This window comes from Trachypithecus francoisi, unplaced genomic scaffold, assembly GCF_009764315.1.
Source record: "Trachypithecus francoisi isolate TF-2019V2 unplaced genomic scaffold, Tfra_2.0 Lachesis_group5, whole genome shotgun sequence".
Lineage (NCBI taxonomy): Eukaryota > Metazoa > Chordata > Mammalia > Primates > Cercopithecidae > Trachypithecus > Trachypithecus francoisi.
In genome coordinates this window covers 16,806,678-16,823,005 of record NW_022681470.1, presented here as the reverse complement: position 1 = coordinate 16,823,005, position 16,328 = coordinate 16,806,678, and the positions used below count along the sequence as shown (strand labels likewise).

Here is a 16,328-nt window from a genome sequence, read left to right as displayed (position 1 = left end):
ACCAAATGCAGCACCATTCTTCCCTTTAATCCCACGAGGTGGTTTTATGGGGTGACACATAATCTGGAGCTCATGGAAGGCCTAAGAACCATTAACCAACTGAGCTAACCAGGTTCCTCCATTAGTTTCATTTCAAATTGAATTCTCTTTCCTCCATGATTAAAAGAGTACATTCAATCCCTGTAACAGTTTTTGCGTGCCTGACTGACATCCCTTGCTAGATCATAAGCAGTTTGAGGGCAGGGATGGTGTCTTGTTCATATCTGTACCCCATGTATCATCTAGTGTTCAATAAGGAATTGTTTTATGGAAATGGATTACATGATTAAATTGGAAATACAATACAGGTTGATTTATTCCACCCCCCACTTGCCTTGCTCACTGGATGCTTATTACAGTGACCTGAAGGCACTTCAGAAGCCTTAAGTGCTCTCTGAATTATCGAAGGAAGATGGACTTTGGCTCAGTAGAGTGTGCTTAGTGCCTATTACTGGATTCTGATTCTTTGGAAACAAATTAATCCAGAGGGATATGTTGTTTCTTTATGTTCTGAATATTTGGTTAGCCTGCATGTATTAAGATCTTTTACCCCAACCGTGACAGATGGGATTAAAATTCCTTCCCTGAAAAGAATATATTCCTTTATGCTTCCACTATAAATTTATATGCAAGCCATGTTTTATAAAGTTGTGTTCTTCTTTTGCTATTTAATGCATTCCCTGCAGCAGCCTCGAGGTCCCAGCATTTTCCCTTCAGGAGACCTTAGAATCACTGGGGTACGGGGCAGCCAAGTGACCTGCCCAAGCCCATGAGTCATTTTTTTTGTTTTGTTTTGTTTTTTGAGACAAGAGTCTTGCTCTGTCACCCAGGCTGGAGTGCAGTGGTGCGGTCTTGGATCGCTGCAACCTCCGTCTCCCAGGTTCCAGTGATACTCCTGCCTCAGCCTCCTGAGTAGCTGGAATTACAGGCATGCACCACCACACCAGGCTAATTTTTGTATTTTTAGTAGAGATGGGGCCTTGCCATGTTGCCCACGCTGGTCTCAAACTCCTGACCTCAAGTGATCCACCCACCTCAGCCTCCCAAAGTGCTGGGATTACAGGCATGAGCCACCGCTCCAGGACAAAAACTGAGTATCATGTTTTCTTAAGCTGCATGTTTAAGATTTCATATTTAAAAATGAATATTGTCTGACCAGTGTGTATTTTAATTTATTCTCTGATATACTGTAAACTAGGATTCTTTTAGGAATTATAAGGACCTCAGGAAACTTCTGTGTAGTATAAACTAGAAACAATTCATATCCACCACAGAAAATAACTAACAGTGCTGGGTGTTAACAATACATAGTGGGGAATGAGTGATGGAGGGAATGAGTGATATGGACAATTGGTGAAGCCCTGTTAACTGGGCAATCAGGAGAAGGGAGCTGATGGGGAAGGGATTGGAAGCTGAAGGCTGGGAAGGATTTGGATAGATGAAGGGAGAGCATAGAGGGACGGAGGGCAGGATTCTTGCCGATCCGGCTGGTTAATATTGGCTTGACCCAATTTTCCTTCTAAGCTAGGTCAACATATATTTCCAGGCTTCCTATTTAGACTGTATATAGAGACCCATTGACATCTGGGTCTGTTCTAAGCGCTCTCTTTCACTTCCCTCCAATCAGAGCTTGTTGGGCTGGATAAGGTGGAGATAGGGGTCATAGATTACCAGGGCAAATAGGTCTGTGCTTCAGAGAGGAAGTAAGGCAGGAGCACATCCCTCTAGAATCGATCTGTTGCAGGACAAGAGTCCTTGAGGAGCAGAGAAAGCTGTGCCAGGCTCCCTTTCCCTGCTCAGTCGTTCGTTCCTGGGCTAGATGGGTGGAACGAGGCATCTCTGGGTTTCGCAGATCACAGAGGGTGCAGCTTGTTTCCCAACTGGCTCTCGAAACCTGCCTGCACTTTGTGCCTTTTTTTCACCTTGCCATATGTTGCTTCCTGCCCTCTTGAACCTCCTTCCAGAGCTGATTGCACTTAGGTGCTAGGAAGGAGTATTTATCTCCAAGGTCTGAATGCATCCTAATCCTTATTGAACTGCAAGGTGTGACGGCAAGACTTGGATATGTAAGTGAGAATTGATTCTGGTCACAGGGGATGTCATAAATTTCCTGACAAAAAAATAAAAATAAAAAAAGAGGAAAAAAGAGTGAGAAAAAATGGCCTTTCGTTATGGGAAACTGGGAGTTTTTCCTATAGATTTCATTCCTGCCTTATATGGGTTTCCTGGAATTCTTCTAGCAGATTCCAGCAGTGCCCTCCGGATCTGCCCTCTGTCCCCTCAGGGTTAGGATTCATAGTATGTGACGGTCTTTGCTACTCGGCCACCTTCTGGGAAGGCCAATGGGCAGGGGATGGTTTGCATGAGCCCTCAGCAGGGTGCAGAAGCCAGGTGATCCCCGTATCTCATTCCCACGTTCGGTAAACACCTCTCTTATGTTTGCCCTCCTGGGCTTGTGGCTCCTGGTCCCTAGCTCATCACAGCTTCCCAGGGTCCCAGTAGAAACAAGGGTTCACATTGGGTAACCTTACTGTGCTGCAGTGGAACCTGGCTTTCAGGACTTCAGGACCTTTGGTTGAGTGGTTTTAGAAAAGGTTACTCAGGGGCTGGGCACGGTGGCTGTGGCTCACAACGGTAATCCCAGCACTTTGGGAGGCCTAGGCAGGTGGACCACCTGAGATCAGGAGTTCAAGACCAGCCTGGCCAATATGGTGAAACCCCCTGTCTACTAAAAATACAAAAATTAGCTGGGCGTGGTGGCGGGCACCCGCAATTCCAGCTACTTGGGAGGCTGAGGCAGGAGAATCACTTGAACCTGGGAGCAGTGAGCCGAGATCACGCCACTGCACTCTAGCCTGGGCAACAAGAGTGAGACCGTCTCAAAAAGAAAAAAGAAAAAGAAAAGGCTACTCAGACTGAAGTGCCCTCAGGCCTTTGAAAAGAAATGAAATTTCAAACAAATAATTTTCTACTTAGCCTTTTTCTTTTAACTTCAGAAGGGTTATCTGGATGACTGGTACTTACATAAAAAATAGTTAAAAGTCTTTTTAAACTACAGACAATATAGATTTCACTGGACTCATTTTTCAATATACGAAATTGTTGGATTGTTTTCCTTTGGTAATTGAAGCCAGAATTCAATGTTTTCTCTAACTTACTTTCAGATTCTTTGCTCTCTGGAGAACGTTTTGTCCGCTTTGCAGGGGTTATGAGCGAGTGTCCCTGAGGGTCTCTCTCTGCCCCTCCTAACGCCCGGCCGCCCTGTTCCTACTGCTCCCGCTGCCGGTCGGGTCCGGACACTGCAGGGAGCCTCGTGTCCTCGGATGATGAAGGCTTCCTTCTGTACCTCTCATCACGTCCTTTTCTACTGGCTTCAACTCGCATGTCCTCTGTCTTGAAGAAAGAAAGAAAAAAAATGAAATGTTTCTTTTGCCTTCCTGTCATTTTACACTGTCGCCGTAACTGATATACTTGGAGGCAAAGGGGATTGAAAGGGCGTGTACTTTGGAACCAGACAAGCCTCAGTTCAAGTCCGGGCTTTGGGAAACCATGATCCGGAGTTCTGGGGCAAAGTAAGGCTTTCTGAGCTTTAGCTGTATTATTTGTAAAATGGGAATAGTACCGATCTCCTAGAGTTATAGTGTTAAATGCCTCCCTTCCTTTCTTTACTCTGACTTCCTCCACCACCACCTCATGGTCCCTGATTCCATTCCTCCCTTCCCTGCAAGCTTCCGGAATTCTTTTTTTTTTTTTTTTTTTTTTTTTTTTTGAGGCGGAGTCTCGCTCTGTCGCCCGGACTGGAGTGCAGTGGCCAGATCTCAGCTCACTGCAAGCTCCGCCTCCCGGGTTTATGCCATTCTCCTGCCTCAGCCTCCCGAGTAGCTGGGACTACAGGCCCCCGCCACCTCGCCCAGCTAGTTTTTGTATTTTTAGTAGAGACGGGGTTTCACCATGTTAGCCAAGATGGTCTCAATCTCCTGACCTCGTGATCCGCCCGTCTCGGCCTCCCAAAGTGCTGGGATTACAGGCTTGAGCCACCGTGCCCGGCCTAAGCTTCCGGAATTCTGTGTGCCCCGGGCAGCATTAGCCCTTCTGGGGCTCCCTGCAGTTGGCAAGAGCAAGTCACTGTGTGAGCAAGTCTTGGGCTCTGTTATCTTCAGATGCTCAAGTCAGGAAATAGAGGGCTGGAGGTCATTGTGCTCATTTCCCCAGAGATTATCAGTGCCAACCCCACCCCTTTTAGGAGCTGACAGGTGCCATGATCGTAGCTCAGTGGGATCTTTAATGCCTACTGATCTCAGCTTAACAGGACAAAGATTCCAAGACCATGTCTGTTCTGGGAAGCAAAGCAGGATGTGTGGGCCTGGAGTGAAGCTTTGTTCCACTTCTCGCCATAGGCCATGGTATGGAGTCAGGAGTTCAAGACCAGCCTGGCCAATATGGTGACTACAGCTGTGTCTAGTGCTGCCTGGTTTTACTTTCATGCCTGATTTGCAATGTGGCAGGGTCCTGAGATGAGGGAGCTCTGTGTGGGCCAGTAGAGTCAAGAGACTTTGGCCTGGTCACTTGGCTACTTGCAGGGGGTTCTGGAAAGTCAAGTTCTCCGAATCTCAGTTGCCTTTAATATAAAAGGAAAGCTATAGTTTCTGGCCTGATTGATTCACATGGTTTTGGAAGGAAGCGAATGAAATTAATGTAAATTAAAAACATATTATGAGTAGCAAAATGCTATGCAATCTAAAAATAACATTTTAATAACCCTTATCATATGTGCCAGACATTGTTCTAAGCTGTCTACAAATAGTAACTCATTTAGTTGAAAGCTCATAACCACCTTATGAGAGAGCTACTGTTAATATCACCACTTTACTGATGGGGAAACTGAGGCACAGAGCGGGTAAGTAACTTTGTGGAAGGTCACACAACCAGCAAGTGGTATAGTCAGGGTTTGAACCAGGCAATGAGGAGTCAGCATTTGTTATTGTTCCTGTTGCTATAGCCTAGCTGGGAGGGGAATACAGCGCTGGTTTGGAGAAGACGTCAAGCAGGCCTCCTGTCATTCACTGAGTGAGATGAGATGATGGCCATACCTTGCGACACAGCCAGCTATCCATGGTCTGCAGCAACAGATCAGTCTTGCAGGGACGTGGATAGCTCAGCTAGTGAACATTCACGTGTTGTTCAATGAATAGCTGGAGTAAATGGTTGGATCTCATTTAGAGGCATGCTCTGGCATCCCACTGTCATGTCATTTGCTTTCCAGGCCCACTCCAGGATGAGAGTACTGATGTGCCATAAAAGACCCAACAGGCAAGATGTTGGAGGGTTCAGGAGCCGCCAAGGTTGTGTTCATGCTGACCTGTGGGCATAGCGTTCAGCAGTGCCAGTTGCTCTGCTAAACCAAGGAGCTGAGATGCTGTGTTGATTTCTACATGTTCCAGGCAAACACTTCCTGAGGATTATCAGGATTTTCATAATGGATTGGCCCCAGGACCACTGAGCCAGCATCTATCTTTGACAGGTGTACTGAGAGATGACCTTTAAACCTAAGGATGTGCTCCAGATGCAGTTCCAGCTGGGCCAGTAAGAACTGCATGTTTATAGTACTGTTTTCTCTTTCCTTCCCAGGCAGCCGGGATTGCTTACCACCTGCAGCGTGCTTTCGGAGGCGGCGGCTGGCACGGAGGCCGGGCTACATGAGAAGCTCGACAGGGCCTGGGATCGGGTTCCTTTCCCCAGCAGTGGGCACACTGTTCCGGGTCCCAGGAGGGGTGCCTGGCGAGGAGTCCCACCACTCGGAGTCCAGGACCAGAGAGTGTGGCCTTGACCTGAGAGGCCTCTTGGTCGGGAGCCCTGTTTCCAAGAGCGCAACAGCCCCTGCTGTGACCTCTGTGAGAGGAACCTCGGCACACTTTGGGATTCAGCTCAGAGGTGACACCAGATTGCCTGACAGGCTTAGCAGGCTGTGTGGCCCTGGGAATGCTGGGTGGCAGCAAGAGTTTGCAGCCATGGACAGTTCTGAGACCTTGGACGCCAGCTGGGAGGCAGCCTGCAGTGATGGAGCAAGGCATGTCCAGGCAGCAGGCTCTGTGCCATCAGCAGAGTTGAGTAGCAATCGCTGCAACCCTGGCTGTGGCCCTGAGGACCCCCCACCCCCTCCTGGCTCTCACAGTATCTTTGCCTCAAGCTTTAGCTTTATTCGGCTCTCGCTTGGCTCTGCCGGGGAACGTGGAGAAGCAGAAGGCTGCCCACCATCCAGAGAGGCCGAGTCCCCTTGCCAGAGCCCCCAGGAGATGGGAGCCAAAGCTGCCAGCTTGGATGGGCCTCATAAGGACCCTCGATGTCTCTCTCAGTCCTTCAGTCTCTTGGCTACACAGGTCTCAGAAGACTTGGCCCAGGCCGCCGGGAACAGCTCCAGGCCAGAGTGTGAGATGCATTCTTTACCGGACACGGACCCTGGTTCCTCCAGTTCTCTGGATCCCTCATTGGCTGGCTGTGGTGGTGATGGGAGCAGCGGATCGGGGGATGCTCACTCTTGGGACACCCTGCTCAGGAAATGGGAGCCAGTGCTGCGGGACTGCCTGCTGAGAAACCGGAGGCAGGTGGAGGTCAGTGTCTCCTCCACCTCTGCAGCCCGAGATTGTCATGAACTCAGATTAGCACTGGGCAGATGGCAGAAAATGAGGGGTTCTGGGCTCAACTGCTATCCTTCTAGAAGCTGCAGCAGCTCCTTTTGGAGCTGGCTGAACAAGGATGTTGCTACACTTCTGTCTCTTTGAATTGGACACAGATCTGCCCTCCCTTTTGTCTTGTCTGTCACGTAGGTGCTCAGATTTGCTCTCCATTGGGCCGCAGGCTCCTCCACAGGCCCCGGCCTAGGTGAGACGTGGTTAACTCAGCTCAGCTCTGCTTTGAGACAGGAAACTGAGGGCAGGGGAGATGGAGCTGGGTGATGTTTGGAAGGGGTTGAGAGATACAAAAATGGGGATGCCCGGTGTCAGGGCAATCCTGCTCTTCATCCACGTCACTCATTCCCTTCCATCCTGCTGCAGTGACTGCTGCCTTCCCTAGGGCCAGGAGACTTTGCTTCTGGTCATTGAACCTCTCCGGCTCTCAGTTTCCGTATTTAGAGATAACACCAACTCATAGGATTGTTCTAAGGCTCAAATGAGAATGTAGCTGCTTTGGAAAGAAGAACAAACTGGAGACATCTAAGGCCCAGCCTTATGATGTTGCTGTCCATCCAGTTATCTGAGAGGTGGGTATAGCCAGAAGTAGGCAGGATTCCTCTACCCACAAAAATTCCCAGAGAAGCCCAGGTAGAGATGCTCTGTGGCTGATCTATTGCCAGACTGTGTTTTAATCCTGGTGTGTCTATATATGTGTGTTTGTGTGTGTGTGTGTGTGCGCGTGCATAGAGGTGTGCGTGTGTGTGCTTGTGCGTATGTGTTTGTGTTTGCATTGTTTGTGCTGTGTGTGCGTGTGTGTGTGTGCATGTTTGTGCTGTGTGTGCGTGTGTGTGTGTGCATGTTTGTGCTGTGTGGGCATGTGCGTGTGTTTGTGCATGCGTGTGTGAGTGTATGTATTTGTGGGTGTGTGTGCACTCGTGTTTGTGTGTGTGTGTGCATATAGGTGTGCATGTGGGTGCGGGTGTGCATGTTTGTGCTGTGTGTGCATGTGTGTGTATGCATGCGTGTGTGAGGGTATGTATTTGTGGGTGTGTGCACTCGTGTTTGTGTGTGTGTGCATATAGGTGTGCATGTGGGTGCGTGTGTATATGTGTGTGTGCATGTTTGTGCTGTGTGTGCGTGTGTGTGTGCATGTTTGTGCTGTGTGTGTGTGCATGTTTGTGCTGTGTGTGCGTGTGTGTGTGTGTGCTTGTTTGTGCTGTGTGTGCGTGTGTGTGTATGCATGCGTGTGTGAGGGTATTTGTGGATGTGTGCACTCGTGTTTGTGTGTGTGTGCATATAGGTGTGCATGTGTGTGCGTGTGTATATGTGTGTGTGCATGTTTGTGCTGTGTGTGTGTGCATGTTTGTGCTGTGTGTGCGTGTGTGTGTGTGTGCTTGTTTGTGCTGTGTGTGCGTGTGTGTGTATGCATGCGTGTGTGAGGGTATTTGTGGATGTGTGCACTCGTGTTTGTGTGTGTGTGCATATAGGTGTGCATGTGTGTGCGTGTGTATATGTGTGTGTGCATGTTTGTGCTGTGTGTGCGTGTGTGTGTGTGTGCGTGTTTGTGCTGTGTGTGTGCATGTTTGTGCTGTGTGTGCGTGTGTGTGTATGTGTGTGTGCTTGTTTGTGCTGTGTGTGCATGTGTGTGTGTGCTTGTTTGTGCTGTGTGTGCATGTGTGTGTGTGCTTGTTTGTGCTGTGTGTGCGTGTGTGTGTATGTGTGTGTGCTTGTTTGTGCTGTGTGTGCATGTGTGTGTGTGTGCTTGTTTGTGCTGTGTGTGCATGTGTGTGTGTATGCATGCGTGTGTGAGGGTATGTATTTGTGGGTGTGTGTGCACTCAGGTGTGTGTGCGTGTGTGTGGGGATGTGTTCCTGTGAGTAGGGAGGTGGCGCACCCACTCATCAGGCATCTGGGAGGAGAATCTGCAGAAGCTCATGCTCATTCCCCGAAAGAGCATCTACCTTCCGTTCTTTATCTATGGTCTGATGTTCCTAGCCCTGTCCCTGTTTGCCCTTTTTCAGCCCTCAGGGACCTCAGCCCAGCCCTCTGATTTATTATGCAGAGAGGGATTGAGGCCAGAGCAGAGATGCAGGCTTGTATTCTGGGTGATGTGTGGAGTCTTCCAGTTAGTCACTGCCTAAACCGATGCGTCTTGCCCCCAGACCCGTTCTGAAGGGCCTCCAATAGTGGTTGATTCCAATGCATAGAATCTGTCCAGTTTCTTAGGCCAGAAACCACAACCATCTTCCACACCTCCCTCTCCCTCGTTCCACATCTGGCCGGCCTCTAAGCCCTCTGAGTCCTACTGCTAATCTGTCTCTCACCACCATGGCCGCTGCCCTGGCTCAGATCCTTGTTATCTTTCACCTGGGTTTTGCAAGAGGGTCTACCTTCCTGCGGTGTTTCTCTTCTCCACTTAATTAAACTAAATGTGATCATATGTGCAAAGTGCTTCAGACAGGGCCTGGAAGTACCCAGAAATTGCCCACTGTCATCATTAGAGAAATAGCTCCTATTTAGAGAGTTTGAGTCAAAAGCTAATGAAGCTTTCCCTTCTGCCCATAGCTCAAATTAAATTCCTATCTTCTCTCAAATGGTAGAATCTGGATACACTTTTTCTGTAGTGTAAGTATTGTTGTCTATGGCAATCCCACACCTGGGCAGGGTAAAACGTGGCACTATCTTCAGTTATACTCGTGTACTGCATAATGACATTTTGGTCAACGACAGATCACATATATGATGTGACAGTGATCCTATGAGATTATCATACAGTGTTTTTGTTGTACCCTATCTACATTCAGATATGTTTAGATACACCAATACCTTACCATTGTGTTACACTTGCCTGCAGTATTCAGTACAGTCACAGGCTGCACAGGTTTATAGCCCAGGAGCAACAGACTATTCCCTGTAGCCTAGGTGTGAAATGGGTTACACCATCCAGATTTGTGTAAGCACAATCTACGATGTTCACCCAATGATGAAGTCACCTAATAATGCTTTTCTCAGAATGCATCCCTGTCATTAAGTAACGCAAGGCCGTACTTGAGTTGTGTGGGAGAGGAATTAACTGAGTAGTGGGAATGACAAAAATAACTCAGCACAGGACTTACAGGAAAGCAGAGTTTGCCTCAATAGGAGGGAGAACCTCTTGACAGTGGGAACTGTCTGTGATGGGGCGGGCTGCTCAGGGACTTGTTTTCCCATGGTGCTTACGCAGAGGCCCCAGACTGCTCACTGGGGTTGCGGCTGAGGCCCTCGGGAGGGGGCGGAAGGTCGGGTGAAGGATCTCCAAAGACATCCTTTGAAAGAGTAGGATTTCTAGTGTTTGGGGGCCTTTTTGATATTATATTCTAATTCCTTAACCTCCTCTCCTTCTACTTAAGTAAAAATGGGAATCTCAGGAATTTAAGTTTCAGCTTCTTCTAAAAGATGCTTGATCCTCAGTATTCATGAATTCTATATGTGTGAATTCATCTACTTGCTAAAATTTGTTGTTAACTCCAAAATCAATACTCACAGCACTTTTGTGGTCATTTTTCATTTTTATTTTATTTTTTTAAGAGATGGGGTCTCTGTCATCCAGGCTGGGGTGCAGTGGTGTCATCATAACTCTCTGTAACCTTGGACTCCTGGGCTCAGGTGATTCTCTTGCCTCAGCCTCCCTAGTGGCTGGGACTACAGGCAAGTGCCACCATGCCTGGCTATTTTTTTTTTTTTTTGGGTAGAGATGAGGGTCTCACCATGTTGCCCAGACTGGTCTTGAACTTCTGGCCTCAAGCGATCCTCCTGCCTCAGCCTCCAAGGTAGTGGGATCACAGTCATGAACCACCATGCCTGCTGGTAATTTTGAACCTGCACAGAGTGCCAAAGAATTTGGGTCACCTGATGTACACGCTTTCTACTTAGGTCAAACAAGGTCAGACCAGATGACATTCTACCTTCTCTCTCATACTACAAACTAGTACCCTTTTTGTGGTCTATTTAATGCCATCTTTTTAACATTTTTGTGCTCTTTATTGGTGACTTCGCCATTGCAAATGCCCTCCAAGCATAGTGCTAATGCCATCTAGTGCTCCTAAGCACGAGAAGGCTGTGATGGGCCCGATGGAGAAGGCATGGGTGCTCCAGAAACTTCATTCAGGCGTGAGTTAGAGTCCTGTTGGCCAGAGTACAATGTTTATGGATCAATAATACATAGTAAATAAGTTGTTTTTAAACAGAAACACACATAGAACAAGGTTACTTGTTGATTGATTGAGGAAAGTATTGTGACCAGGGGCTCACGGCAACCTACCCTGTATTTCCTCCTAGGAGCAATGCTTCATTATTCCCTAATTCAGTATTCACAGAAATTTTACAGAATGTAACTACAGTACTGTGAATAAGGAGAATCAACTGTGTATATTTTATGCTGTTTAGAAATCGCTGCTTAGCGAGATTTCCAGAGGTTGTGTGGGACTGAGAGGATGGTAATAAAGGCAGTTGGTGATCAGGCATGCAGAGGAGGGGAAGTGGAGTGGGCCCTGCAAGGTAGGCTCCACCTAAGGCCGTGGACACTGGTGAAAAAGGAAGGACTGTGCCTGCAGGGCATTGTAGGACATTCCACAGGCAGGGTTGTGGTACCGTGCAAGACATAGCCACTGGGGCTGTGCTTCCAGCAAAGATGGGTATTCAGACGTATCCCAGGGCAGTCCATTCAAAGCCTTATAGAGATCACTGGACAAGGTGGGCATCGTGGGGTGGGCTTTGGCTGTAAATGAATTTTTTTCTCTGACTCTGTTTCCTGCATTTCTTCAGCTTCTGTTCAAATAAATGTTTAACGATACCATCATTTGGGTGTGGTGATGGTAATGCTTAGCTCTATGTGGTCTTCAAACACTCACAGAGCCTTTCTTCTCTCCCTAATATATGGGACTAAGTTACTGGTAAATTTTGCAGTTGTAATATAGAGCAATTCAAGGACAAAGGGGTTAATAAGATTATTCATTCATTCCTTCATTCATTCAGAAAGCGTTTATCAATGACAACTAGTACAATGCCTTATGCTAGGCTTTGGAGATTGTGTTAGTTAGGATAGGCTAGTAACAGACACTATGTTATAGGCTCAACACAACAAAATTGTGTTTCTTGCGTATGCTTCATGTTCCACAGAGGTTTTAGGGGGGCTCTGCTCCATAGAGTCACTCAAGAACCCAGCCTGCACCATCTGAACATGTGGCCCCCTTAGTCACAGACATGAGGAAGAGAATGTTAGGGAGTCCTACAAGAGCCATCAAATGCTTTAGCATAGAGGTAACCCCATCATTGCCACTCATACCCTGTTCAGCAGAACAAGGAGAGAGGCACTTGTACTCTTTCCATGTGCCCAAAGCAGTGGAAAAATCAAGTAAGGGTAAGTACTAGCGTCTTATACATGGATGCAAAATGGTTCTTGCCCTCCAGATGCTCAAGGTCGAATGATATGCACAGATAAAACCAAACAAAGCAAAATGATGGCTATCGCCTGGTGTAATAAGTACTCCATTCTTCCAGTGGCTCAGAAAACAAAAAACAAAAAACAAAACAAACATTGGCATCATCCTGGTGCGTTTTCCTCAGACCCCACCTGTGAAGTATTAGCAAATCCTGTTGGCTCTATATTTAACCAGCAATCTTTTGAATATATCGGGAATCAGATCACATCTCACCATCTTTGCCATTGCCATCATCCTCACTATCATCCAAGCTCCCGTCATCTCCTTCCTGAACGTTACCATGGCCTCTTACCTGGCCTCCCTTATTTTGCTCTTACTAACAGCAGCCAGAGTGAAACTGTTTAAAATATAAGTCAGATCATGTGCTCTTCCACCCCAAACTCTCCAGTGGCCCCCATGAACTTCAGAGTAAAATCAGAACTTTTAAATGGTCTTCGTGTCTCTTCTTGACACAGTCCTCATTACCTGTGTGACCTCGTTCTCTACAGTTTTCCCTTCCATCAATCTGTCCCAGATCCAGTGGCATTCTTGCTCTCACTTGCTTTTCATTTCACTTTCACTTCTTGCTTTCTTACCAGAAACACTTCTGCCTGAGCCTTTGTACTGGCTCTTCCCTCTGTGGCAATGTTTCTCTCCCAGACAGCCTCATGGTTCACTACCTTACTGCTTTTAAATCTTTGCGTAATTGTCACCATCTCAAGGAGATCAGATTTCAAATTGCAACCTCCACCTTCTACCAGCATCCCTGATCCCCATAACGTGGTTCTCCCTTTTCCTTTTTCATAGCGTTAGTCACTTGCTAAGGTGCCATAAAACTTACATTTGACCCTTGGAACAACAGGGATTTGAGCTGCAAGGGTCACTTATATGCAGTTTCTCTTCCACCTCTGCCACCCCTGAGACAGCAAGATCAACCCCTCTTCCTCCTCCTCAGCCTATTCAAGATGAAGATGATGAGGATGAAGACCTTGATGATGACTCACTTCCACTTAATGAATAGGAAGTTTATTTTCTATTTTTTAAGATTTTTTTGTCATCTAGTCAATGTTGAATTTATTTTTTTCTCAATGATTTTTAAATAACATTTTCTTTTTTCCAGTTTACTTTTATTGTAAGAATACAACATATAATACAAAATGTGTGTTAATCAACTGTTTATGTTTTTGGTAAGGTGTCTGGTCAACAGTCAGCTATTAGTAGTTAAGTTTTGGGGAAGTCAAAAGTTCTACACAGATTTTCAACTGTGTAGGGCAGGGGTCAGTGCCCATAATCCCTATGTTGTTCAAGGGCTGACTGTATTATGTTTTTGCCTAGAATGTAAGTCTAGAGGGCTAAGCATTTTATGACGTTTCCTTGGTACACCAACACAATACAAACAGGGCCTGATATCTAAGAGGCACTCAGTAAATATTTGTTGACTGGGTCTGTGAATAGAAGCAAGTACAGGTAACAAGGGAGGTATAGAGGAGGGACATTTAACACAGACTGGAGGAGACGGCACTTGTGCTAGGGGTTGAAGGAAATGTAGGTGTGAGCCAGGCAAAGAAGGAAGAAGGTGTTTTTCAGGGAGCAAGCCCAAATCCATTCATTGGTAGGCCACGGATTCATTGTCAGTAAATCTTTGGGTCTCCTGTTGAGAAGAACAATGATTGTATTGGTCAGTTCTCATGCTGCTAATAAAGACATACCCAAGTCTGGGTAATTTATAAAGAGAAAGAGGTTTAATGGACTCACAGTTCCATATGGTTGGGGAGGCCTCACAATCATGGTGGAAGGCAAAGGAGGAGAAAGGCACATCTTACATGGTGGCAGGCAAGAGGGAGCTTGTGCAGGGGAACTCCCTTTTATAAAACCATCAGATCTCATGAGACTTATTATCATGAGAACAGCATGGGAAAGACCCACCTCCATGATTGAATGACCTCCCATAATTTCCATAATGTGGGAATTATGGGAGCTACAGTTCAAGATGAGATTTGGGTGGGGACACAGCCAAACCATATCAGTGATGCTAAGTCAACCCATTGGTAACACTCAGAGAAGTAACTGGATCGCTGAGTCTCCATGTGGGTTAAATAAGACTGTGCCCTTTTCTGTAATGGAAAATATTTGAACCTTAGGGCTTCTCAGAAGGGTTTTGTGAGAGCTTTGCCATCATTCTTACTCAAGCTTTCAGGATGACCTGCTGAGCTTAAGTTCATGCTCTTTTTCTCTTGGTTTCTCTTCCAGTTTCGGTGTGTTTACTTTCATAAGTTTAATGTGATGTTTAGAACAGAGACCATTTGGTCAGGAAATTTGTATTCCTTCTCCTTATGCATTTCTTCATGCAGATAAAGGCACAGTGTGATGTTTTTGTTTAAAATAAAATAACATTTTAACTTTTTATGTGGATGTTATGCTCAAATTACACTTTTTCTTTACATAAGCTCTTTTTTTGGAGAAATGAATGCATCTGGCACTGAAAAAAATGTGCATTTTTTTAAAAGAGAATGAAGAAGTTAATTTTGAAACAGTTTCTAAATGTTCTGTTTTCACAATAATGTTTGCTTGAATTCTATTGTAATTCTTTATTTTTTCCCCTTTATACCAATATAGGTAATATCCTTAAGATTAAAACTTCAGAAACTTCAAGAAGATGCAGTTGAGAATGATGATTATGATAAAGGTGAGTTTTAATTTGTTTATTGATTGTTTTCTCATCATATCCCATTTTCTTTCCACCTTTACTCATATCTACCTTTTAAGTCCCAAATGAATTGTACAATCTGTTCCTCTGATCATCTCCACCAGGGAATAGTTGACTCTTTTACAGCATTATTGTTTTGTGGATTTCAAAGTACTTCATGAACGTTAATCCTCTGGGTTATAAATATAACCTTATCAGTTGTCCAGAAACACTTAGCATACTCACACAATAAAAATTATATTAGTCTGCCCATGGTGTGATATATCTATAATCCACTTGTTCATAAAAAATATTTGTCTGACACCTATTATGTGCTGGGTAATATGGGAGGCAATAAGAAAGTAAGGCAGACATGGTATCTGCCCTTGTAATGCCAGTAAACATAAGCCTTCGTGGGACTTTCTGACTTCATAATTTCCAGAACCAGAGATCAGAAATGAGGTGAATTTGAGAAATGTCCGACTGTGCCAAAGGGGGTCACATGCATCAAATTTCCACATACATGGCCTAAAATACCCAAGATAAAAAGGAGAAATTGCAACATCAAACCAGAGATAGAGGAATTGATCTGAGGCCAGAAAAACAAACAAACAAACCAACCAACCAACAAACAAAAAACAATTAAAATGAGGCACCAAAAGAGAAGTTGGGCTGGAAGCAGATGAGGGCTGACATGGGGGTTGAATGGGCACAGGATAGACTGAGTCAAAGGAAAGCTTTCAGGTGTGGTTGTCCTGGGAACAATCCTGAAAACTTTAGATGCTCATTGCGAGATCTCACATCCATTTCTGCTGGGTGTGGGAAAGAGAAAGGGCTGAAAATGACATCTAGATTCCCCTAGGCACCTACTAACTTGATAGATACTCCTGGTATTGAGCAAGTTAGGACACCCAGGATTGGTATGGAAATGGAATGTAGGTTTAATGATTCTTCTGGAAGCTGGTTAGCCTTAAGGCATGGGTCTTCAGCCTTCTTAGCTCATATGACATTCTCATTGTATATGTCATATACTGTTGGAATTAGGGCACTATGGGAATAAGATAAGTGATTTCCAAAAGGAGGTAGAAAATCCTGTTCTAGGAAATGCTGTTGCATGTTCTCACCACCTATCCGTTGCAGCTGAGTTTAGAAAGTCATGGGGCATGGGAGGAAGGGAGAAAGGACTGGAGAGGGGAGGGATTCTTGACATTCTCCCAGTCCTCCTTCTACAGGCCACTTGATTTCATAATAACACTGGGTGGAGGATGAGGTGCCTGAGAGAGGAGGCAAGTTGGAGGCAGGGGAAGGCACCCCTCAAGCCCAGCGTCAGCGGCTTCAGCCCGGGCACAGCTGTAGGCAGGGAGAAAATGAGCTATTCCTGGGCCAGGGCTCACCTGCTGGGTTTCATCTATGAGAGATAATTACATCTAGCTTTGAAGCTCCCCAGTATTGCACAGATTTATTTTTATTATC

General features: G+C 45.9%; 1 protein-coding gene across 8 annotated transcripts in view; it reads left to right on the top strand.

Moving 5' to 3' along the window:
* The window catches only part of DISC1 (DISC1 scaffold protein), a 397,938-nt gene that overhangs the window by 61,068 nt on the left and 320,542 nt on the right, over nucleotides 1-16,328 (top strand). For 7 of the 8 annotated variants that reach the window (XR_004434336.1, XR_004434335.1, XM_033199716.1 and 4 more), the window contains exons 2-3: nucleotides 5,668-6,647; nucleotides 14,786-14,855. Coding sequence is in view for 6 of the 8 variants with exons in the window: in XM_033199716.1 (XP_033055607.1) it covers nucleotides 5,668-6,647; nucleotides 14,786-14,855 (1,050 nt within the window). In the remaining 2 variants the exon portion in view is untranslated. The remainder of the gene's footprint in view (nucleotides 1-5,667; nucleotides 6,648-14,785; nucleotides 14,856-16,328) is intronic. The other variant, XM_033199718.1, reaches the window with a different exon arrangement.